The following is a 21599-nucleotide window of genomic DNA, read 5'->3' on the forward strand; positions in this document are numbered from 1 at the left end:
CAAACAAAATAATCCTGCAGGTTTTCCTTCTCGCAATTGACACCAATACACTAAAATGAGCATGAGGCAACCTTGCCTATCATTAATGTTTACAGTGACAACAAAATATGTGAGTTAATTTTAATCACAAATCTAGATATTTTTACTCAAAAGTAGTAAGTTTTAGTAAGATATTCTTTTACTTGAGTAATTTCCTAGGAAGGAAAATTTCCTAAAATTTTAAAAGTGTTGCCTTCTTCTGCTTGCGTAAAAAAGCTATTTTCCACCACCGATTGATTGATTGATCAATAGACTGACTCATTTGCATAGTGTTAAACTGCTGAGTTTGCACGTGCACGTGCATCTATCGGCTTGTAGACGCCCTTGTGAATATGGTAACATCCTTTAAGTCAGCAAACTAGAGTCAGTCCTAATGTTTTATCCCTTAGGAAAATCACTATATAGAATATTAGGACTTACAGGTAGCCTACAGTATATAGTGACCTTACTAAATGTTATTTTGTTCACAAATCACAAACGTTTTCAATATTAATAGGGATTTCTACTTAATTGCTTTGCGTGTGCGTGTTTCTGGTGATCTCTCTCTCTCTCTCTCTCTCTCTCTCTCTCTCTCTCTCTCTCTCTCACTCACTCTCTCTCTCTCTCTGTGTGTGTGTGTGTGTGTGTATCTCGCGTGCGCGTTCAGCTTTTGCGCTTGCACGTTTGGGATAGTTTCCTCCAGAAGCGCTACGGGAGCGCAGACTGAGCCAGGCTGTTGAGAGAAGGAGAGAGGGTGAGAAGAGAGGGAAAGAGGGAGTTGTACTGCTACCATAGTGGGTGGAAAAACCGAAGATAATGAAAAAGTAAAACCCGTGTTCCTGGCTGCATCCCTCACCTGAAGTTTGATATTCACCAACCAGCATAGCATTGCTCCATGAGCGGAAAAACGGCCAAACCCAAAGAGGATAAAGACCATGCCGCCAAAGGTGAGTAATGATGACCCAGTGTGATAGAGATGCAATTAGAGAGAAGGATGGAGTTGTAACCTTAGGCGCGTTTTATTCAAGACTTATGAGAAAAATAACAATGGTGGTTTCTGGCTACAGCGTTAGTCATGATGCTGACATCAGCATGGTTTGGCCACTTATTCCCATTGTCCCCATGGTGCAAAAAAAATACATTTCACATATAGGCTACTTTAGAATATGTTTAGACATAGCCTATGTTTCAAATTATACAAAAATGCCCAAAAGTGCATTTGTTTGATGGTATTGTTTCGGTATGTATCTGTAAACCATTGGTAACTATATGGAATGTATTTTTTTTTCTTGCAGTTTACGAGCTTTATCAGTAAGAGATGGGAGGAGAAGAGAGCGGTGTGTGTGAACCCTGCAGGGTGTGTGTGTATTTCATATCTGTCCCGGGCTAAACACCCTACATATGTTGTTCTTGTGATATTTATGGGATATCGTAGCCTACTAATGGCTCTCTGGCTGTCAGACCTGGATTCTAGTGGCGCACACACATTCGTTTTCCCCCTCTGGACAGCAATAAAATCGACGCGCGATACACCGCAATGGAAACTGGGAAACTACATTGCCATGGAGACAAAAAAGGGAGTTGCCCGCAAGCTGCATACATTACAGACCCATGCTCATTCATAATATGATATGAGGAAGGAGGGGTTATAGAAGCAGCCTGTAGGGATTTATATTGAAGTGCTGTGAGATTAAACCCATTCTTGTCCTATATCAACGCTTAATGATATTAATAGTAATAATAAAAACAAGAACATAGCAGACATGAATAATAAGGATGTAGTGGAAGGTTAAACCCAACTAAACCATTTTAAGATGACATAAATATTCATGACCTATACATACAGTAGTAAGTAGTAGGCCTAATGTATCAAACTGATCTAGCTGATATAGGAACTCTTCAGTAAAATGAGGAAGTCAAATAAATCCATGCTTTTCTGAAATTATAATTGATTTTTGTTTACTCTGGTGGTTGTTTGGCTTAAGATGATCACCAACTGGAGGTCTTAGTTTACATTTAGTTTAGTCTTTAGTCTTAGTTTACTTTTCATTTACCACTAACATCACTGATTATAACGAGCTGGATTGATTGTGATTCCCTGGCCCACGAGAGGAGAAAAAAAGGCTGAACATCCTATTGGATTGATTCTCTTACTGAGCAACTATTGAGGCTAAATATGCTAATAGGAAATGCTCTGCAGTTACAATGGATCAGTAGATTGATTGTGCCATTAACTTGTTCATCAGCACAAACTAACACTGAGAGAAAAAAAAGACATCAGCAAAGTTTGCCTCAATAGCCACTAAAAAAAAAAGCAAAATATTCAGTGATGGCTCTCTCTCTCACTCTCTCACTCTCTCTCTCTCTCTCTCTCTCTCTCTCTCTCTTTCTCATGCATAGACCTGCAGGGTTAAATGTCACCTTGTGCCGCATTCTGTATTAATAGTGGTTTCACGGATTAAGTTGGGGTAGAACAGGAACTCATTAACATCTTGTTCCTATGAGGTTCGGTGGAGGAGCAGACAGCGGTAGAGGCTTATATCCGTGTGTGTGTGTGCCTGTGTGCCTGTGTGCTTGTGTTTATAATGGTGGTTTAAATAAGCAGAAGGATAGGATTCATCTTAGATAGAGACACTATTGTTAATTAACCCTGATCTTGACACAGCAGCAGGCCAGCACAGGTCAGCGCTGCATAGTAATTAAGGCCCGACCGATATATCAGCAAGCCAATACTGACTCACAGATACAGCGCTATCTGCATATATCCCACCAATAATTCTGGCATTAGCACAAAACATGCTTTTGACATCTACAATTACCTGTTACTTTTACATTTAGTCCGGACCTTTGAAAAATACAACAAATGTAAAATTTGGTTTTAGAATGCTGTTTAGATCTTGAGAGAGCTATGATTTAGATTAAATTGCAAATGTTTGTCAGTCAGTATGGTGCATCTCAATTAGAGAACCAAATCTGAGGGATTTATGTTTATGTAATGGTCACACACATTATAAATACTTGGCGAAGTATCGTGTGTGTTATGCTCTGATGAAAGCATTATTTCCGAAACGAGGTCTTGATTGATTGAATTGAGTCACTTTTTTGAATGAATAATTTTTAAAACAATGAAAAATTGATAAACCCCTGCACTGAAAAATGTTTGTGCTGGCAAGTACAGGAGAAACCACTGTTGCAAGAATGTGTCTACACACACACACGCACACACACACACACACGCACACACACCTACACACACACACACACACACACACACACACAGATGCCATAACAACATAATGTTCCACATGAGATAAAACTTTTTATCTCATGTAAATAGAGACTTGGTATGTGGCAAGAACTAATATTTTGCAATTTTTAAAACAGTTCTACTTTTGGAGTGCTTAAGTTGCTTAAAATTTGCATAATATTTCACCAATATTTCAAGTATTAACTCCCCATATTACTTTCCCCCTCAATTGGCGGTATTACCTCCAAATATCTTCTATTGGTTCGTCCCTGGTGGTAATTAACAGAACAGAATGGCTTTGGCTGACATACTGTAAAACAGGATAAGATGCTGTATGATCAGTCAGGGGAAGAGCAAGTGGACGGTGACGTCACTGCACTCCACACTGAACTGACCAGAGTATAGGAAGTTTTCATGATGAATGTGTTGTACCTGAGTTGTGGCTCCTGGTGCCGGCCCTGTCCACCCTCTGTCCTGCCCTCTAGATCACAGCTGTAGATGTACTCAGTCATAAACTGGGACTCTCTGCTGTTTTAGAGTCTAGATAAAAATAGAGATGTGGCTGAGGTTTTGCTGTAGCGGCCCCTTGACGCTGCAGCCAGCCCGCAGTCAGTCCTCCGCCGAGCATGGCATTGGATAAATCCCAGTCCCAGTTTTTGAAATTTTTATGACTCATCATCATGGTACATGGTATGCGGAACATTATGTTGTCATGGCATCTGTGTGTGTGTGTGTGTGTGTAGACACATTCTTATGAACACAATAACTCAGGAGCATGACAGAAACCGCATACTTACACCACAGCTTCTAGAGTAGGTGATCTGATTAGATTTTGGAGCAGCTTACAGCATAAATTTACATCTTAATGAGGAAAACCTTTCTTCAAATTACTATAATTCCTTAATGCTTTAAGATACGGAGTTCATATTAGTATGTGTTACGTAAAGACAAGTATGTTGGCATAGAAATATTTGCAATGAATGCATTAATTAGCTTAATTAAAGACCCCATTAACATAAATGGTTATCTTAAGTAAATTATGGTGATTATAGCGGGACATTAGGCAGCTCAAGTGCCTCTTGTTATTCTTTGTTATCATCTTTACTGCTCACCTTATTGTCTTCCTTTCATTACCATCACTGTTATTTTCTTTTTCATTTTTTTGTGTTCTTGGTTGTAAAAATGGATATAATAATGCTAATAATAATACTAATGCCAATGATAATAATAGTACTAGTAGTAGTAGCAGCAGTAGTAATAGTACAATTATTGGTATTTATATCATTATTAGCATCATGTTTAGTATTAATATTATAGAACATAACCCTATCTGCTGTTTCAGTGGCAGCTGGTTGTACATGTGTCCCCTTTGGGCCGGATGCTAGTTTACTGCAGGACCATACAGCCAATAATACACTGCTGGACTTTCATCTATTTTACTCCAATGATCACTGTCAACACCAATCATGTCTCCCCACTAACTGTGAATTGTTGTGATGAAGGACTGTACAGTGCAGCTAGCCAGCAGGGCCATTAAGAAAAGTGCAGTCTGTATTTAGATATCAAGGATGACAGACTGCAAGGTGAATAGGATGTGAGGGTGAAAGGCAGCTCCCAGGGTTGGAAATGTCTGGCACAAGGTGAGACGGGTTACAGAGGTGACACAGGCTGCGAAGCGTAAAGGTTACAGGATGAAGAGAGCGCTGCTGGCTCGGAGGCTGGGAAGGTTGAGATGCAGCAGGGTGAACAGACAATGAGGTTAACATGTTGTCTAGTCTGTTTGTGCCTTTGGATGCTGTTGTTGATGTGAAAGGCGTCACACTGAGCATCTGGCAACCTGACAACAACAAACTTCCACCTCAGAGATACCAGATGGTCTTAACATTAACCCATTCACCCGTTTACACACACACACACACACACCATGCCCACATTAAAGGATAATTCCAGTTACTTTCAACCTTGTAGGCCTTATTTTCCTTGTATTGCCATTGATTTTGCTCAAACTTCCGTCACTTCACTGTAGAGCTTTACCCACTCCAGTTCTGCTCTCCAATACACACTCAAGGGTCAAAGCAAGCTCAACAGTTGAACACAAAAATCGATAAAGACATCACTAGCGCTGCCTCGCTTTCTCTGTTCTCTGGTAATGTGGCGCCATCTAGTGGTTCATATTACGAGTCACTGCTAGGGAAGGAGAGCTGATTCCGTCCCAAACCTGGAGGGAAATACAACAGGAGGCTAGTAGAAGGCAGTAGAGACGCCAGCAGATGTGCTGAGAGCAGATGACCATTGGGACTACATTTTTATTTGAGGCAGCGGCTGCTCTGACACGGTATCCACATTTCAACTCTGGGCATTTGCACTACTTGGGCTTTCACTTCAGCTCAAGTTATAGCCTCCATTTTAATCAGGGCATGAAAATAACTTTTTAAATAATGAAAGCGGCCACAAAGGTTGGTGGCTACAGAATTTCACCAGACACTTTTAGCAGCCACAGACATTTTCAGAATAATCGACAGGCTGGCCTCCTGCCCAGGCTAGCAGAGTGACAGACTTGGGAACCTTTGCCAGAATCTACCTTTTGCTCTCTCCTGGCTTGCTATTTCAGGCCATGGCTACAAAGCTATTTTGAGAGGCATTCAAACAGCATGTGGAGTATATGGTCTTATTGTGTTTCACTCTGTCCTCTCCTTTGTGACATTCATGTCTTTTGTTTTTTTTCCCCATGTGTCACTACCTTGTAAATGTCTCACCATGCAGCTGCGTTTCAGCACCAACAATACCAAGGCAAATGTAATCTGGCTATTTAATTCTGATGAGCCAATTGAAGAAAGAAAGAAAGAAAGAATGAAGGAAAAGACAAAGACAGGCATACAGTGACCCAGTCAATCCGTCTACATGGTCTAAACAAATTATTTCCTGATCACAGGAAGCCACAGCACGATGATGCAATTAGTTGGGCAAAAAAAACAATAGATTTGTCTGTTTAGAAAGATTTCTTCTATAGTCTCCCCCAGAAAAGTAGAAAAATCAAGATGAGAAACATAATTTTCTTATAACTTCTCACATAACTTTGATGCAGATTTCTTTTCACCTTTACTTATCCAGTTGCTGAGCATGCACGCTCTTCTTCAGCAGCGTCCTGCTTCAAACTCTGCAGCAGTTTTAATAGGCTACTTTACTATAAGAGGAAACAGACAATACTCTCTGTATCGTCCTTGTGCGTGGACGCTGCTGTGTATTAACAGGCTGCTTCACAGGAAGCACTGTAACAGCACAACAATGTAATGGGCTGATAATATAGAGTTATGGGTTGCCGTCTGTGTGTAATCCTGGACTGGCGGCTTGGGTTTGCTCTCAGTCTGGTCGCTATATAATGTGCTGTGATGATGTGCATTGAGGATAACCCACAGACCCACAGAATAAAATACTGCAAAGCCATTAGGTAGGTGTGTGTGTGTGTGTGTGTGTGTGTGTGTGTGCGTGTGCGTGTGCGTGCGTGTACTTCTTTCATTGCAAGGACTAAATGTCCTCACAATGATAGAAAGATTATAAAAATCCTCCAAATTGAGGACATGTTCGTCACTTTTCTTTCTTTTTCAAGGGGCTAGTTGAGGTTTAGAACTTGGGTTTAGGGTTAAGTTTAGGATTGGAAATAGGTTTAGGTTGGGGCAAAGGGTAAATAGGTCAAATTTCATTTATTTAGCCTTTTACAGGAATTTGCTTTGCATGTAAGAGCACTGAGTCAGACATTTAGACAACAGACGTTCCAGAAAGATAACATTTAAGACATCAAAGAACAGACATAAACTGCAAAACAGGAATGACAGTGTAACATTTCAACATACATACAGTAAGCTATGTGCTGCAGCAGGGTAGGGTCATCTTCACGGTGCAGAGTCAGGGGGTAAAGTGCATTTGTGGGTGTTAGTTTGATGCTGTGGGAAACAAATGAATTCAGAGTTCTGTTTGTTTTTGCTGCAGGCATTTTGAAGCTTCGTCCAGATGGCATTAAAGTGTATTCACTGCACAGGATATGGATGGGATCGCTGGTGATGCGTCTGGCTAGGTCCAATGTGAATTTGTCACTTAGGGTGGTAATGGTTGTGAATTTGGTAGTGGCAATTTTGTTTGATATGGTGATGATTTTGTTGAGTTTGCTTTGTTTTGAACTTACAGAGATCCTCCCCAGGCTGCAATACAGAACGTCAGGATGCTTTGTATAAAGCTTTTATAAAACAGAGCAAGCTAAGCAAGTTAAGGTTAGTTTAGGGTTATGACTTGGCTTTAGAGTTAATATTAGGATTAGAAATAGGTTAGGGTAAGGGTTAAGGTTTGGCAATTGTTTGGTAATTGAACGGGTTAAAGAGCAATTTTGTACCCAGTTTGTACCCGCTTATGCACGATTTTGAAAAATGCAATAATGTGGCTGTGAAGAGGAGAAGGGGCGTTTGGTGTTGAGCCGGGTTCATGAGAAGAGCAACGGGGTGGAGTGTCTCAAATCTACCTTTATACCTTTTTTTAACTGAATGATGAATCTTGGGATAATTGTCCTTATACACGGCTGCGTCTCCATCTAAACACTGACTGCTCATTTTAACCATTGGAGGGAAAACTGAGCCAGGTTTAGTGAGATAAATACATAATACATAATACATTTGTGCTTCATGTTAACAGTAGGCCTATAACTGATATTGTTGTATTTCATAAGTAGCCTAAATAGTACTAAATACCAGTTTACAACTCAAAACGTGTGGAGTGGAGTTACTCTTTAAGGTTACAGTTCGGAGTTAGGGAATCAGTTTAGTCAATGGAAAGTCCTCACAAGTATAGTAATACAAACCCATGTGTGTGTGCGTGTGTGTGTGTGTGTGTGTGTGTGTGTGTGTGTGTCCCACTAGTGGCCCTGCTATTGAACTTTGGTCTGTTGGGAGAAAGGAGGGGTTGGGTGACAGTTACAGTAGATGATGACACCAGTAAATGTTCAGTAGAAACAAACAGACTCTTGCGGCCTCCTCAGTAGATCCTGGATGTGGGAAAAGGCTCCTTGCTCCCTCTCAGTGACGGCGGATTGTGCCAGATCAGCGGGGCCTCGAGATGAATCATTAATGACCGGTTCTAACGGCTTAATGGCCTCTAATGTTCTGTAATGATCTCCCGCCAACGCCACGTGCTCAGCCTTAATGGATCCAATACCGTGGAGAATTCTCTCGGTTTGAACTTCGGTAATTCCTTCTCTTCACCGAGCATCTCACAACGGGAAGTGCGAAAACCAGAATGAGCAGAAAGCTCCGGAGCTCTGCGAGCGCAACATGAGTTTCCCTCTCCGCCGATCAGCCTCAGGTAGGACCGGGGAACATGGTGGGAAATAACTGGGAATTTGGTGAGCTTGGAACTATACGGCTCTATCTGATTTTTTGTTTGTTTTTGATTGTTTTATTAATCAACATTGAGTGAGCCACATATTCATTATGTTTGTATGTTACTTTATGCTTGTGTGGTGCTATTGTTATTTTTTTAAAAGAAGGTTTTAGGGTTAAATAGCCTTTTTAAAAAGAGACAAACTAGGCTACGTAACAGTTTTGACAGATGGGATGTTAATGCACAGTATCTCAGAACTGCACCAGCATAGAACCGATTTGGTTTGCTCTATAGTAATCCTATAGGCTAATACATTCTTGACGGAGGCTATACAAATATCAACACAACTAGATGTTAGGAATATTATAGGAAAATTGTAGCGATGCCATAGAAAAGTCACTAAGTCGGTACAGGCGCGCTATAAGTCTCTATTTGGATGTTATTGGAATTTTAGTGAGTTTACGATCTTATAATGTTCAGATGATATTTAACTTCCCATGTTATAAAGTTATACCCATAAAATAAAGCGGTCATTTTAATATAAAATGTATAAAGTTTGTCGTTTTACAGCATCAGAAATCTAAACTAAAACTTGGGAGCTGTCCGCGGTGCTGAAATGAGCGCAGGACGCGCCCTTCTTCTGAACCGCCTCAGCAGAATAACTCGTCTGTACAGTCGGGACAAAATGCTGTTTTATTATTTACAAGTGTCCAGCTGGAAGTTGCTGCTCGTGTCACCCCAAATTAGTAGAGGTTTCTAGTAAAGGGCCTTGTTGCTTAGGATCTGAATGTTATTCTGCTGCATCCGGTGCAGCCTTGAGAACAAAATTGCCTACATAAGCATTTCAGGAATTGGGACCCTGATGTTGTACCGGTAATAATCAAGCCCATCGGAAATTTGCGTAGAAAACTTGGACAATGAACACAAAAGCCAACTTTATAAATATTACAGAAATTAAGAAATCGTAAGCAATCAAAGGTGTAAATATTGGGACCAATTTGGGAACAAAATGCTGTCTTTTTTGTGTTTTTGGAAGCGTGAAAGTCACTGTTTTATCAGCTTAACATGACTTAACACCAACGCCCTTAGAGAGCCAGCATCAAACGCTAACAGTCTCCTCTTTTGACTCATCTTTTTACTGTGAGATCCATATCAGCCTGCACTGTAGATGAGTCAACACGCAAAAAAGCACGAGCTCACTGTCCCAATACTAATGCTTTTGACGGGATGCCTGCCATCTAAAAGCCTCAGTGGCTTGTTGAAAAGTGTTTAACCCTCTTGTGATTGCTGCCACTCACAGCTCTCTCTCTGCTGCTGGGTCTCTCTGGCTCTTGTGCAGAGTCGATGATACTCTGAATGGCATTCATGGTTAGACTGAGAATAACATATCAGGACATTGTGAGTATTTGCTGTAAATGTATCTCTCTCTATGTACCTCCACCTCAGTCTTGTTTGTCCTCCTATTGAACTCATAGAACCCTGCTGGGGGTGCTACTGAGCTGGAAGTTCACTTTTAATGCTAAAAATCATGGTTAACTATTCAAGTTTGGACAAAAAAGTTAAAAGGTTTGTTCTCATTAAACTTGAACGCCATGGGACAAAGGGGGCACGCACACACACACACACACACACACACACACGCACGCACACACACGCACACACACACGCACACACACACACACACACACACACACAATAGAATCGAATAGAATAGAGTTTTTTCTTCAGTTGAGAGTCTAAGGTTGGGGAGTGTTGTTTTCATTTTTCATTTACTGTTTTCATAATGTGGGCACTGTGAAACCCTTTGAGACTATAAGAGCAATTCAAATAAACTTGACTTGACTTGAATAGAATAGAATAGAATAGAATAGAATAGAATAGAATAGAATAGAACATAATAGAGTTTTCCCTTGTCTTCAGTTGAGGGTCCAAGGTGGGTGGGTGGGTGGGGGGGGGGTGTCATTGTGTTTTCATTTACTGTTTTCATAATATGGGCTTGACTTGACTTGACTTGACTAGACTTGAATAGAATAGAATAGAATAGAGTAGAATAGAATAGAATAGAATAGAATAGAATAGAATAGAATAGAATAGAGTAGAATAGAATAGCTCAATCCTATTTTTTTCTTTCCAAATATATATTTGGCTGGTTCTGTCTGTCTCTTGTTTATCGGTTCTATCTGTGTCTCATGCTTGATTCATTTGTCTCTGAGCTAAACAATTTTAAGTCTCACGCTTAGTCTTATTGAGGTGAAAACAATGCGGAGATGAAGATGTAGTATCTATCATAAAGTGACATGTAACTGAGTCTGGGATGTGCCATCTATACCATCTAATCCAGTTGATCAGCCTGTTTATTAAGGGTCTTACCTGAGCAGAAGGCCTTGCTGTTGGTATAACTTCCACTTCCTGGGTCAAGGCCAGGTCACTGCCCCCAGGTCGTGACCTCAGCTTCTGTCTGTGATGAGAACAGTCCATCTCCTCCTCTCCCTCTCTCTCGCTCTCTCTCTCTCTCTCACCATGGACTATAGCTTAGAGTTTGCTGAGGGGAAACCAAGTTACAGACGACTCCTCTTCAGTCATGTAATTTACCGCTCACCACATCCTCTTCCTCTCCACTCATCGATTTTACTGCCTTGCTTTTTCCAACCGACATTGTGAAGCGGGAGCAGCGGCGGCAGCGGCATGCTTCGTCACCGCCTGCCAGGTGCCACAGGTCGACCTCGGCGGCGTGCCGGTCGACTCTGCTGCTTCGTCCGCGCTGTGCCTACCGGCTGGGGTTGCAGTTGCCATGCGCCGCTGCAGCTGCATCTTCCACTGCCAGCTGTGCATCTGTTCTCCCGTGGGACTGCCGAAGGTCTTGTTGTGGAGGAGGAGGCAGCGGCACGGGCCGACACGCATGAAAGTGGTCGCATTACTGTGTGTGCGTGTGCCTCAGCTCTGGTGCCAATGCATAGGAAACATCTATAGATACTAATAGAGCTCATCCAGACAGAATACTGTCTCCCCTCTCGCCTCCTCTTTGCACGCTGCAGCTCTTCAGCAGTGGTGAACCTCTGCACCAAAATAAGATGAGAGCCCCTCCTCTCTCTCTCTCTCTCTCCCTCTCTCTCTCTCTCTCTCTCTCTCTCTCTCTCTCTCTTTCACACACACACACACACACACACACACACTTTCTTACACCCCTTTTCCATTATTCCTTCTCTCATTCATTCACCTGTCTCTCTCTCTCTCTCTAATGCTCTTATTTCTCTGTTTGTTTCTCTCACGCCTCCTCCTATATAATCTCTCTTTCCTCTCTCCCTGTCTCTTGCCCCCTCTCTCTCTTTCCCTCTCTCTCAAACTCAATATTTCACTCTCTCTCTCTCCTCCATCTCTCTTCCATTATTTCCTCTCTCATTTATTAATCTGTCTTCCTCTGTCTTTTCCCCTATTTCTCTTTGAGCATTTTCCTCACGCCTCCTCATATTTAATCTCTCTCTGTCTCCACTTCTCCTCTCTCTCCCTCTCTCTCTCACACTCAATTTTTCTCTCTTCCACCCCTTTCCATATTGCCCCTCTCACTCATTTATCTGTCTTCCTCTTATTTCTCTGTTCATTTTCCCCACCCCTCCTCCTGTTTAATCTCTCTCTCTCTCTCTCTCTCTCTCTCTCTCTCTCTCTCTCTCTCTCTCTTTCTCTTTCTCTCTCTCTCTCTCTCTCTCTGCCCACCAGTCATCAGTATTCAGTATAACATGTAAATATCATGCCACGTGGGGTTCGGGGCTACAGGTGCCCTATGTAAAGGAAATGCCCCCCCTCCATCCCTCACTCACTCACTCACTCACTCCCTCCACCCACCCCTCCCTCCCTCCCCCTCCCTCCCCCCTTGTTCTTCTTCCTCGGGGCGGGCAGGGCTGCAGCAGTTTTATGAACGGCTGCACGGCTGCATCATGATCCCCTTCCCACTGAATCAGCCCCGAGCTGTTTCATTGACAAACACCCCGGTTGCTGCATTTCTCTCACGGACAGCGTCGAGGAGAGCATCACCGGGGGAGCGGTGCAGAGCAGCAGCAGCAGCAGCAGCAGAAGCAGCAGTAGAAGAAGAAGAGGCAGCAGCTGCAGTGATCAACAACAAGCCCCGGTCCCGTTCGCCTCAACTAAGCTGTTGATCCGCCAATCGGACCCGGACCCGGACCGCACCGGACCATTACGCATCCCCTGAACTCGCTCTCCCGGGACAACCAGAATCTCCTGACAGGGAATCAGGTTGCCTTTGAGGCTCTTTTAGTGATGTGAGGCGGCGTCGTTAACGGCTCATCACTGTCTGGCTGATTAACGGATTTGTTTAACGACTTGAATGAAGCGCCCGGGCGCAACGATGGAGGTTTCTGGTCGGTTTTTAAAATCGTGGATATCTGCGAGACTGCAGCGGCCGGTGTGTGATGCGAACTGAGCCGTGGGTGGTGTAGACCCCTCTCCCCACACCCCCACACCCCCACACACCGCCCCCCCACAGCCCTCACCCCCGGGACACAGCCTTGCTTCGCTCCACCGGGGGAACATGTCTCGGGCAGCGGCTATCGCCAGCTCCCTCATCCGGCAGAAGCGGCAGGCGAGGGAGCGGGAGAAGGCGAATGCGTGCCGCGGCACCGGCAGCCCGAGCAACAGCAAGGGCACGAACGAGAAACCGAGCAAACTGAACGTGTTCTCGCGTGTCAAATTGTTTGGGTCGAGGAAGAAACGGAAGAGGAGGCGACCACCAGGTCTGAGGGGGGAGAGAAGTCGGAGAGCCATCACCTGCACCACCATCTTCACCATCACCATCATCACCATCACCACTATCATCACCATCAGCACCACCATCACCATCACTACCATCACCACCATCACCATCATCACCATCATCACCACCACCATCACCAACATCACCATTTTCTCCCATCTCTAAAGGTGGCCCTTCATCACTTCATCATCATGTCTTCTGGCAGTGTCTTGGAAAATAATCCTGTTGCATGACACCACAAACCATCTGATGTAAATAACTTTATATCGTCCCACAGGAAAGTGTTGTAGCATGTATCTCTGAGAATTGATGGAGATCTGAGAGAAATTGATGTAAACAGAGAATGCAAGGATGTTGGAGATATTCTCACCACCATGGTTACATCTGTCAATTTCTCTTTGATTTTTTTTTAAATGTATGCAGTAATTTGCAGGGATCAATGATTGGTTTTGGAGCCTGTAGGCCCGAGGGATTGGAAACATAAACAGCTTCTCTTCCTCTGCCACTTCCGGCTCACATATCCACATGATCACATGACAGTAATAAGCAAAGAATGCAGTTAATGTCTCTCCTCTCCTCACCTCTCCTCTCCTCTCCTCTCCTCTCCTCTCTCCTCTCCTCTCCTCTCTCTCCTCCTCTCTCCTCTCCGCCTCTCCTCTCCTCTCCTCTCCTCTCCTCTCCACTCCTCTCCTCTCCTCTCCTCTCCTCTCCTCTCTCCTCTCCTCTCCTCTCTCTCCTCCTCTCTCCTCTCCTCCTCTCCTCTCCTCTCCTCTCCTCTCAGAGCCCCAGTTAAAGGGCATTGTAACCAGGCTCTCCAGTCGCCAGGGCTTCCAGCTGCAGATGCAGCCTGACGGCACCATTGATGGAACCAAGGATGAAGACAGCACCTATGGTAACCTTTGAGCATACAATCCATAATTTAACTGACTGTCTGAATTTTGGCTCCATGCACACATGTTCTTGAGGAGTTTGACTTGTAAAATGAGCTTTAAATTACCATAACTCAAATATATAATGTTTATAACAATTACAAATGTAAACAAATCTTTTTCACAGCCTTAAAATACATGTAAAAGTCTTCAGGTTCAGCTGTTACAACCTATCAGTCCTTTTATCAAAAGCTCAGACAATGACTTTCAGAGTGAAAAAATAAAATTCTTCAATCCAATAAATCACTGTGTAAACAAAGCCAGTATTTTTACAACAGTGTTTCAACAAGAAGCACCACATTGCAGTTATAATTTTCGGTTAAAAAACTTCAATCTGTGATTGTGACTCCAAAAATCCCCAAAACAGATGAAACCAGAATAAAAAAAAGATTTTTGGAGTGTTGCTATGCCGTCTTCCTCGTGGCTGTCCTTATGTTTTAATTATAGCTGAGCACCCAGCCAAAGGGGCTACAAGAGGAAGCGCACCTGCTGTACATTTCATAATGCAGGTCTATTTTACTTCAGTATTTACTGACAGTGTAAATACTGTATAAGCAAACATTTCATAAGTTTAAAATCCACAGTGGCCTACAGTTTTGGATTTGTATGTGGACATATTGACTATGTTTACATGCAGCTTTGTAATCCGATAAATGAACTGATTTAGCTCCATTCCAAATGAAACATCCCCATATAACCACTTCATTTAGACTAGAGTAACCAGTCTAAAGCAGTTTGAATCCAGTTTAAGGACAAGGTTTACACTGTGGAAATCTGTTTAATGGGAGAATTTTAGCCCAATGCCTCCACAATATGTAAATCGTTTATCGGATTAGACAACTATGATTCATGCATTTCCTCCACATGACAGGTGGTGATGGGACAATCTAGCTGTTTATTTGTTAAATGTTTCCTAGACGGTACATTTGCAATATGGACCCGTTCAAATCATTTAATGAAAGAATGAAAGATACTGGGTTTAAGTGAACCAGTGAACAAACACACACACACACACCCACACTCACACACACCCGCAAACACACACACATACAATATGTGGTTGATATAGCTAATTCAAATGTGTTGTTGTGCTTCAGACTGCAGACCCACTCTTATGCACAGATGGCGGTGCCACCATCATCATTAATCTGTGCTACTTTTCACACCACCAACTGCTGCATGAGAAGAGAAAGACACTGCAAAAAGCAAAGTGTACTTTAATTAGATGATTACATGGTGTAGACATGTAAACGCTGACCCACATGAAATCAGTTTTCTATGATTGGGTTTGAATGGATAATCCATGTAATCCATAGTCATAACCACAGTCATTATAGAGAACATGGTTGGCTAAATGAACATAATTAAATAGGGTCTGACTCATCAAACTGCCTGGAATAATTGTGTTCCTGCTACAGAGCTTATGGAGGGACATGAATAACTTTAATGGTTGCTTCTCCCTACTAAATGCAAAACGCCTGAAAATCAATCAGATAGTAAAATCCTGCTGATATAATTTCTGTCTACATACTAAAAATGTCTATTTTATTAATCTTATTTTAGTACATATTGTTAATGGAGGTATGTGCCATGTACATAAAGGGCTGTCGTTTCTCTAACTGTTCATTGGAAACACCCTCAAATGAAAGCTGAGGGTCTGTGCTTTAACCCCAGGCCAAATGCTTACATGCTTATGGATTTCACTGTATTTAAAATTCACAAACAGCAGCCATTACCACACCTTCAATCATCTTGGGAATGCCTTTGTTGCTATGCATTGGTGTTCAGCAGAAGGACTATCCATTTTCATTTGGATTAATGGTAGAAATAGCTGGAAACGCTGACCTTAACGCTTCCCAAACACTGACCGTTGATATGCTTATACACCACCTATCCCTATGCTTTACTCCCTATGTGCTTTTAGATAGGTCTAATTCTGACCTCTCCGCTTTACAGTAATCACATGTTTAATACCAACCAGTAAATCATCACTTTAATTCGGTTCCCTTGCCGCCTGACCGACCTCGTAAAATAGCTTTTCTGTGGCAAAATGGAGGTGTCATCCTACCCGCCGCTACATTGATATTGATGATACTTTTTCTCTTCACTGTGTGAGTGCTTGTGTGTTTGCTGTGTGTGTGTGTGTGTGTGTGTGTGTTTGTGTGTGTGTGGGCGGGTGGGTGGTTGTGTACGTGCGTAGCTGTGTTCAACCTGATCCCAGTGGGGCTTCGTGTGGTGGCCATCCAGGGCGTCCAGACCAAACTCTACCTGGCCATGAACAACGAGGGCTTTCTCTACACCTCTGTAGGTTATCACACACACACACACACACACACACACACACACACCATCATCATTATAATCTATCCATCAAAGGCGAATATCTCTTCTTATGGGTCTTTGTGAGCCGATCAGCGAGCGGCAGCCCGAGCCCCAGGCGTGACACATGTAGCTGAGGGACGGGGCAGCAGCTTTCGGAGTGAGAGCTCTTTCATCGTCACCCTTTCATCGCATTGATCCTGTAAATACAGTTTGCCTTGTGAGTCAGCTGTTATGATCCGGCGCCTGAGCCTCGCTCGTCTGTTTACTTATATTGCGGCTTTTCAGGGTTGATTTCAGATTGTCCTCCGGGCTCCTTTTGTTTGTCTCCCAGCAGTCATTAGGCCATGGAGGAGCCGCTTTGATAGAATCAAAGATTAAAGATTACTTTATTGTCCATGTACTCAAGGCTATTGAAACCTGTCTCTCCACATTTCCCTCCAAGATATACACTTTTGTCCCATATATTTAATATATTTTCGGAAGGCAGTGTTGGCTGCAATGCACTGGTGCCTTTGCTCAAGGGCACTTCAGTAGCGATGCTGGGTGCCCCCTCCTGTTGATGTTGGGAATTGAACCAGCAACCTTCAGGTTATTAGTTCATCTCTCTACTGCACAGTACTGCGCAGTATTTGGCCCATCAGATCTAGCAGAGGATGGTTTGGGTTGTTATGCTGAGGGTGTTGGCTTCAGTCAGAACACTGATATCACTCGTTCGATCTTCTCACCTGATATTGAATGCAAAACACACACACACAAACACGCAAACACACACACACACACATAAATACAGACACCACATCCCTCTTTCATTTCGCTCGAGCGCAAATCCCCGCAACACAGAATCTGGTTGAAGATCACACACACACACACACACACACACACAAATCCTACGCGTTTTAAAATTCATATAGGGATATTGGATGAGAGAGAGACAGAGCATTCTTTCTGTATCTTTCCGTTTCCCCCGGCAACCTGGGCACCATCTTTCTCTCGGTGGGCTGGTTGGTATTCTAGGGAGTATCCGGTTACCATGGAGACACAGGACTAAGGAAATGCAAATGTCAGCTGTCCTAAGTTGGTGCAGTTTGTTCTCAGAGACTACAGCCTGGCCGAGATAATGATTCAAGGAGCGGACCGACTGATGGATGAATAGATGGAGGGAGGCTAGATGGAGGAATGACTGAATGCTTTTTAATGGACTTGCTGTTTCAAACTCGTACCTAACCCCCCCCCTCCCTCCCTCCCTCCCTCCCTCCCTCTGGCTACCACTCCCACCTCCCCATCGCCTCTCAATCACCCTCCTGACTTCCCTCATTTACAATCTCTGCTCCACCCTCCGTCACATCTTCCCATCCTAGGAACATTTCACCCCGGAGTGTAAGTTCAAGGAGTCGGTGTTTGAGAACTACTACGTCACCTACTCCTCCATGCTGTACCGGCAGCAGGCGTCGGGCCGGGCCTGGTACCTGGGACTCAACAAGGAGGGCGGAGTCATGAAGGGGAACCACGTCAAAAAGAACAAGGCCGCTGCCCACTTCATACCTAAACCACTCAAAGGTAAGACTAGCAGCACCAGCCCACTTAATAGGTAGGAACAGACTAAAACGAAATGTGACAGTGCCCTTCATATCCAATTAAAGCATGAGCAGATTATGTCTTAGCAAGCGTTGTGTCCATTTATATCCACAGATTTTAAAGGGGAAGTTGACTTTTAGGTTGTTATTCTGTAAAGGTATACATATTCCTAAAATTTCCTAAAAAATGTTATGTCCCTCCACCATGGTCCATGGTGCAGAACATTATGTCGTCATGGTGACGCCTGTCTGTTTGTATGTGTGTAGACACATTGTTGTGAACACAATAACTCAACAACTATACATGATAGAAACTTCATACTTACACCACAAGTTCCCCCTATAGAGTAGATGATCTGATTAGATTTTGGAGCACCTTGATGCATAATTTTGCATATTAATGAGGAAAAACAGATTTTCTCAAAACTACTATTACTCCTTAATGCTTTAAACTCATATTAAAGGTCACTTACTGTGCAGAACTGTTCTTTCCTTGCCCTTGTAATTAATGCATTAATTAGCCTAATTAATGGACTACTTAGCATAACCGTTTATGTCTAGCCCCTCTTGTTTTCCAGTAGTTTCATGAGTTTTGAGCACTCAAGATGAGGGAAAATGTAATCCTTCTGCAGAAAGGATAGTTTAAAGAGTGATTCTGTACCCAGTTTGAGCTTCTCTCCGCCTACTTCGCGAATTTAAAAAATTCAAGACAGTGGGTGTGAAGAGCGGGGGAGAGGAGAGGGGGTTGGAGTTGGGCCAGGCTGGTGAGAAAAGGAACGAGGTGGAGTGTTCGTGGGCATGTGGACGCGCTGATGGGCTGAGGTGTTAACAGTTTTTTACCAAATTACGTATCTTAGGACAATTGTCCTTGGACGTGGCTGCATCTCCAACTGAACACCGGCTGCTCGCTTTAACCACTGGAGGGCGAACTGAGCGAGGCTTAGTGAGATAAACACTGAGTCAGGTTTAGTGAGATAAATACAGCACTCAAATGTTGGCAATATGACCGGCGTTGCGTTGTTGTATTTCATAACTCCATAGTACAAAATACCAGTTGACAACTCACAAAAAGTGTTTTAGTGTGGACTTTAAAGAAAAAAATATATGGGCAGTCTCATTCCTGTAACACATATTTTGTTTTCAAAATAGATGTAGATGTTTTATATGGGTACAAGGCAGTGAAATGGTATGATGTCACTGGATTGCATATTTTAGGATGCAGCTCCTAACTGAAAATTCATAACAGAACTGAAAAAAAACCCAGAAAGACCCAAAGGAAAAATGTTTATTTTTGTGGAATATCAGCAGTGGAATAAAGTCATAGTATACATCTTTTAAATGAAAAAAACATCAACAACATAAATTCACGTCTGAAAGCATAATTGAATTTGTATTGGTGGTTGTTGGTCTTATAATGTTCACGAACTACATCACAGCCTAAAAGTAAATTTTGGTGGAATTCCCCTTTAATGGTGAGTCAAGAACTGTTCTACAGCCAGATTTAACTATTTAACTTATCCACTTCATACTCAACAGAAAGGGTGGAACAAACTAAAACCCTAACCCTGGAATAAATTACAATCTGTCCTTAGTATGCGAGTCCTAATAACCCAAACTTCTCAATCAAAGGTAAGAAGACTGAGCAATAAAACAGACAAAATCTACATGAACTAAACAAGGCTGTGCACACCGGTGATCAAGGAGTGAAAATAGAACATGTTAGACTAGGCTAACTAATCAAATATCTAACAAAAGTCATATATTCTTGTCATTTGTGTGTGTGTGTGTGTGTGTGTGTGTGTGTGTGTGTAGTGGCCATGTACAGGGAGCCCTCCCTCCATGACCTGACAGAGTTTTCGCGGTCAGGCAGCGGGACGCCGACCAAGAGTCGCAGCGCTTCGGCTCTACTGAACGGCGGAGGGAAGACTCCTAGCAACAACGACTCCTCCTAGCCCCCCCTCCCCTCACACCTCACACACACACGCACACGCACACACACACACACACACACACACACACACACACACACACATATGCACAAATCCACACATGCATACACAGACGTACACGCACACATATGCATACACACACATAGACACACACACACAGATCTCAGGCAGACATGCCCACACATCAGGCTATTGAGGGGTAGGAGGAGAGAGAAGGAGCAGGAAGAGGAGGACAGAGGAGAAAAGAGGAGGAGAAAAGGAAGAGGAGGAGATGAGGAACAGGAGGAGACGAGGAAGAGGAGGATAGGAGTGTGTTCTTCCCCTTACGGACCCCACTGTGACTGACTGTGATGTAAATAAATCAAGGACAATCAATCCGTCTGGCTCTGCTGCTCTGGTCTGCAGAGGAACAGGAGCTGTGAATTCTGAGATCCGCTACTCTTCCCTTGACTGCTGTTCCAGATCCTGTATCATACCCAAACATCTGAGGAAGACAGAGGGAGGGAGAGAGAGTCAGTCAGTCACACAGACAGTCAGATAAACAGACAGACTGTTACAGACAGAGAACCAAAGAGTCCAGGTATTAACCAAGTTATTGCTGTGAAAAGACGGGAGACAAGAAAAACGAAGGAACGACGGAGAAAGGAAGGAAGGAAGAGAGGAAGAAAGAAAGACCTTTATCTACTCTATCGTATGCTATGTTTACACACACAGCTCATGGGGTTAAGTCATATTTTTCAAAAACGATGAAAGTATTCCTTGTACACTTCTAATCATGAGGATTGATCATTTGTTTGCATGCAAGTGCGCCTGTGTGTGTGTGTGTGTGGTCGAGTACACACTGTACATATAGGTGAGATGTGTGTGTGTGCGTGTGGGCGAGAGAGAGAGAGAGTGAGTGTGTGCGCACGCATGTGTCTGGGGGTGGGGGGGGATTTTACCTTTTTAAGATCTGTTGTATATCAGACAAACCTCCTGAGGGCTCTAGCAGGTTAAAATGAGGTATACTGTATATGCTTCCGTGTTTACTTACAACCAACGCCGTTGTTTATCTTTCCGTTCGTTGTTGTCGTCATTGTTGTTTGTTTGTTTGTTTGTTTGTTGTTGCATGGAAGCTTGTGGACCTCTGCTCAGTAGCAGCATGCCGAAGGTCCAATTTCCCGGTCTTACGTGTTCCTGACCAAAACAGAACACTAGTGAGCCAATAGTGTCATACCAGAACACTAGTGAACCAACGGGAGGGTGTAAGAACACTACTGGACCAATAGTATTGCACCAGGACACAAGTGGACCAATGGTGTTGGACCAGAACTCTGGTGAACCAATGGGAGCACAGATTAACTTAATATTTTGGTTCCTGCTGTGGACAAACTAGAAATGCACTAAATAAACTCTTTCTAAGGAAGTTAAATGGCTGTCTCGTCTTCTCTC

The 21599-nt window shown here is 43.2% G+C and overlaps 1 protein-coding gene across 3 annotated transcripts; it reads left to right on the top strand.

The window, feature by feature from the left end:
- Positions 1–829: 829 nt before the first annotated feature.
- fgf13b (fibroblast growth factor 13b) lies at positions 830–20171 on the top strand. 3 transcript variants are annotated; one of them, XM_071906205.1, is made up of 5 exons: positions 830–965; positions 14176–14286; positions 16524–16627; positions 18004–18202; positions 20032–20171. In XM_071906205.1, exons 1-5 carry the CDS (start codon positions 914–916, stop codon positions 20169–20171), a joined length of 606 nt encoding a protein of 201 aa, XP_071762306.1. In that variant the 5' UTR covers positions 830–913. The 3 variants fall into 3 exon arrangements, with proteins under 3 accessions (XP_071762306.1, XP_071762308.1, XP_071762305.1); XM_071906207.1 differs by lacking the exon at positions 830–965 and adding an exon at positions 8581–8611; XM_071906204.1 differs by lacking the exon at positions 830–965 and adding an exon at positions 13173–13374.
- Positions 20172–21599: the final 1428 nt, after the last annotated feature.

Source organism: Centroberyx gerrardi, chromosome 11, assembly GCF_048128805.1.
Source record: "Centroberyx gerrardi isolate f3 chromosome 11, fCenGer3.hap1.cur.20231027, whole genome shotgun sequence".
NCBI classification, from domain to species: Eukaryota; Metazoa; Chordata; class Actinopteri; order Beryciformes; family Berycidae; genus Centroberyx; species Centroberyx gerrardi.

Coding starts and splice junctions, on each gene's coding strand:
- fgf13b (XM_071906204.1), top strand. CDS start 13,173: ATGTCTCGGGCAGCGGCTATCGCCAGCTCCCTCATCCGGCAGAAGCGG. Junction 14,287..16,523: donor GGATGAAGACAGCACCTATG/GTAACCTTTGAG, acceptor GTACGTGCGTAG/CTGTGTTCAACCTGATCCCA. Junction 16,628..18,003: donor AGGGCTTTCTCTACACCTCT/GTAGGTTATCAC, acceptor TTCCCATCCTAG/GAACATTTCACCCCGGAGTG.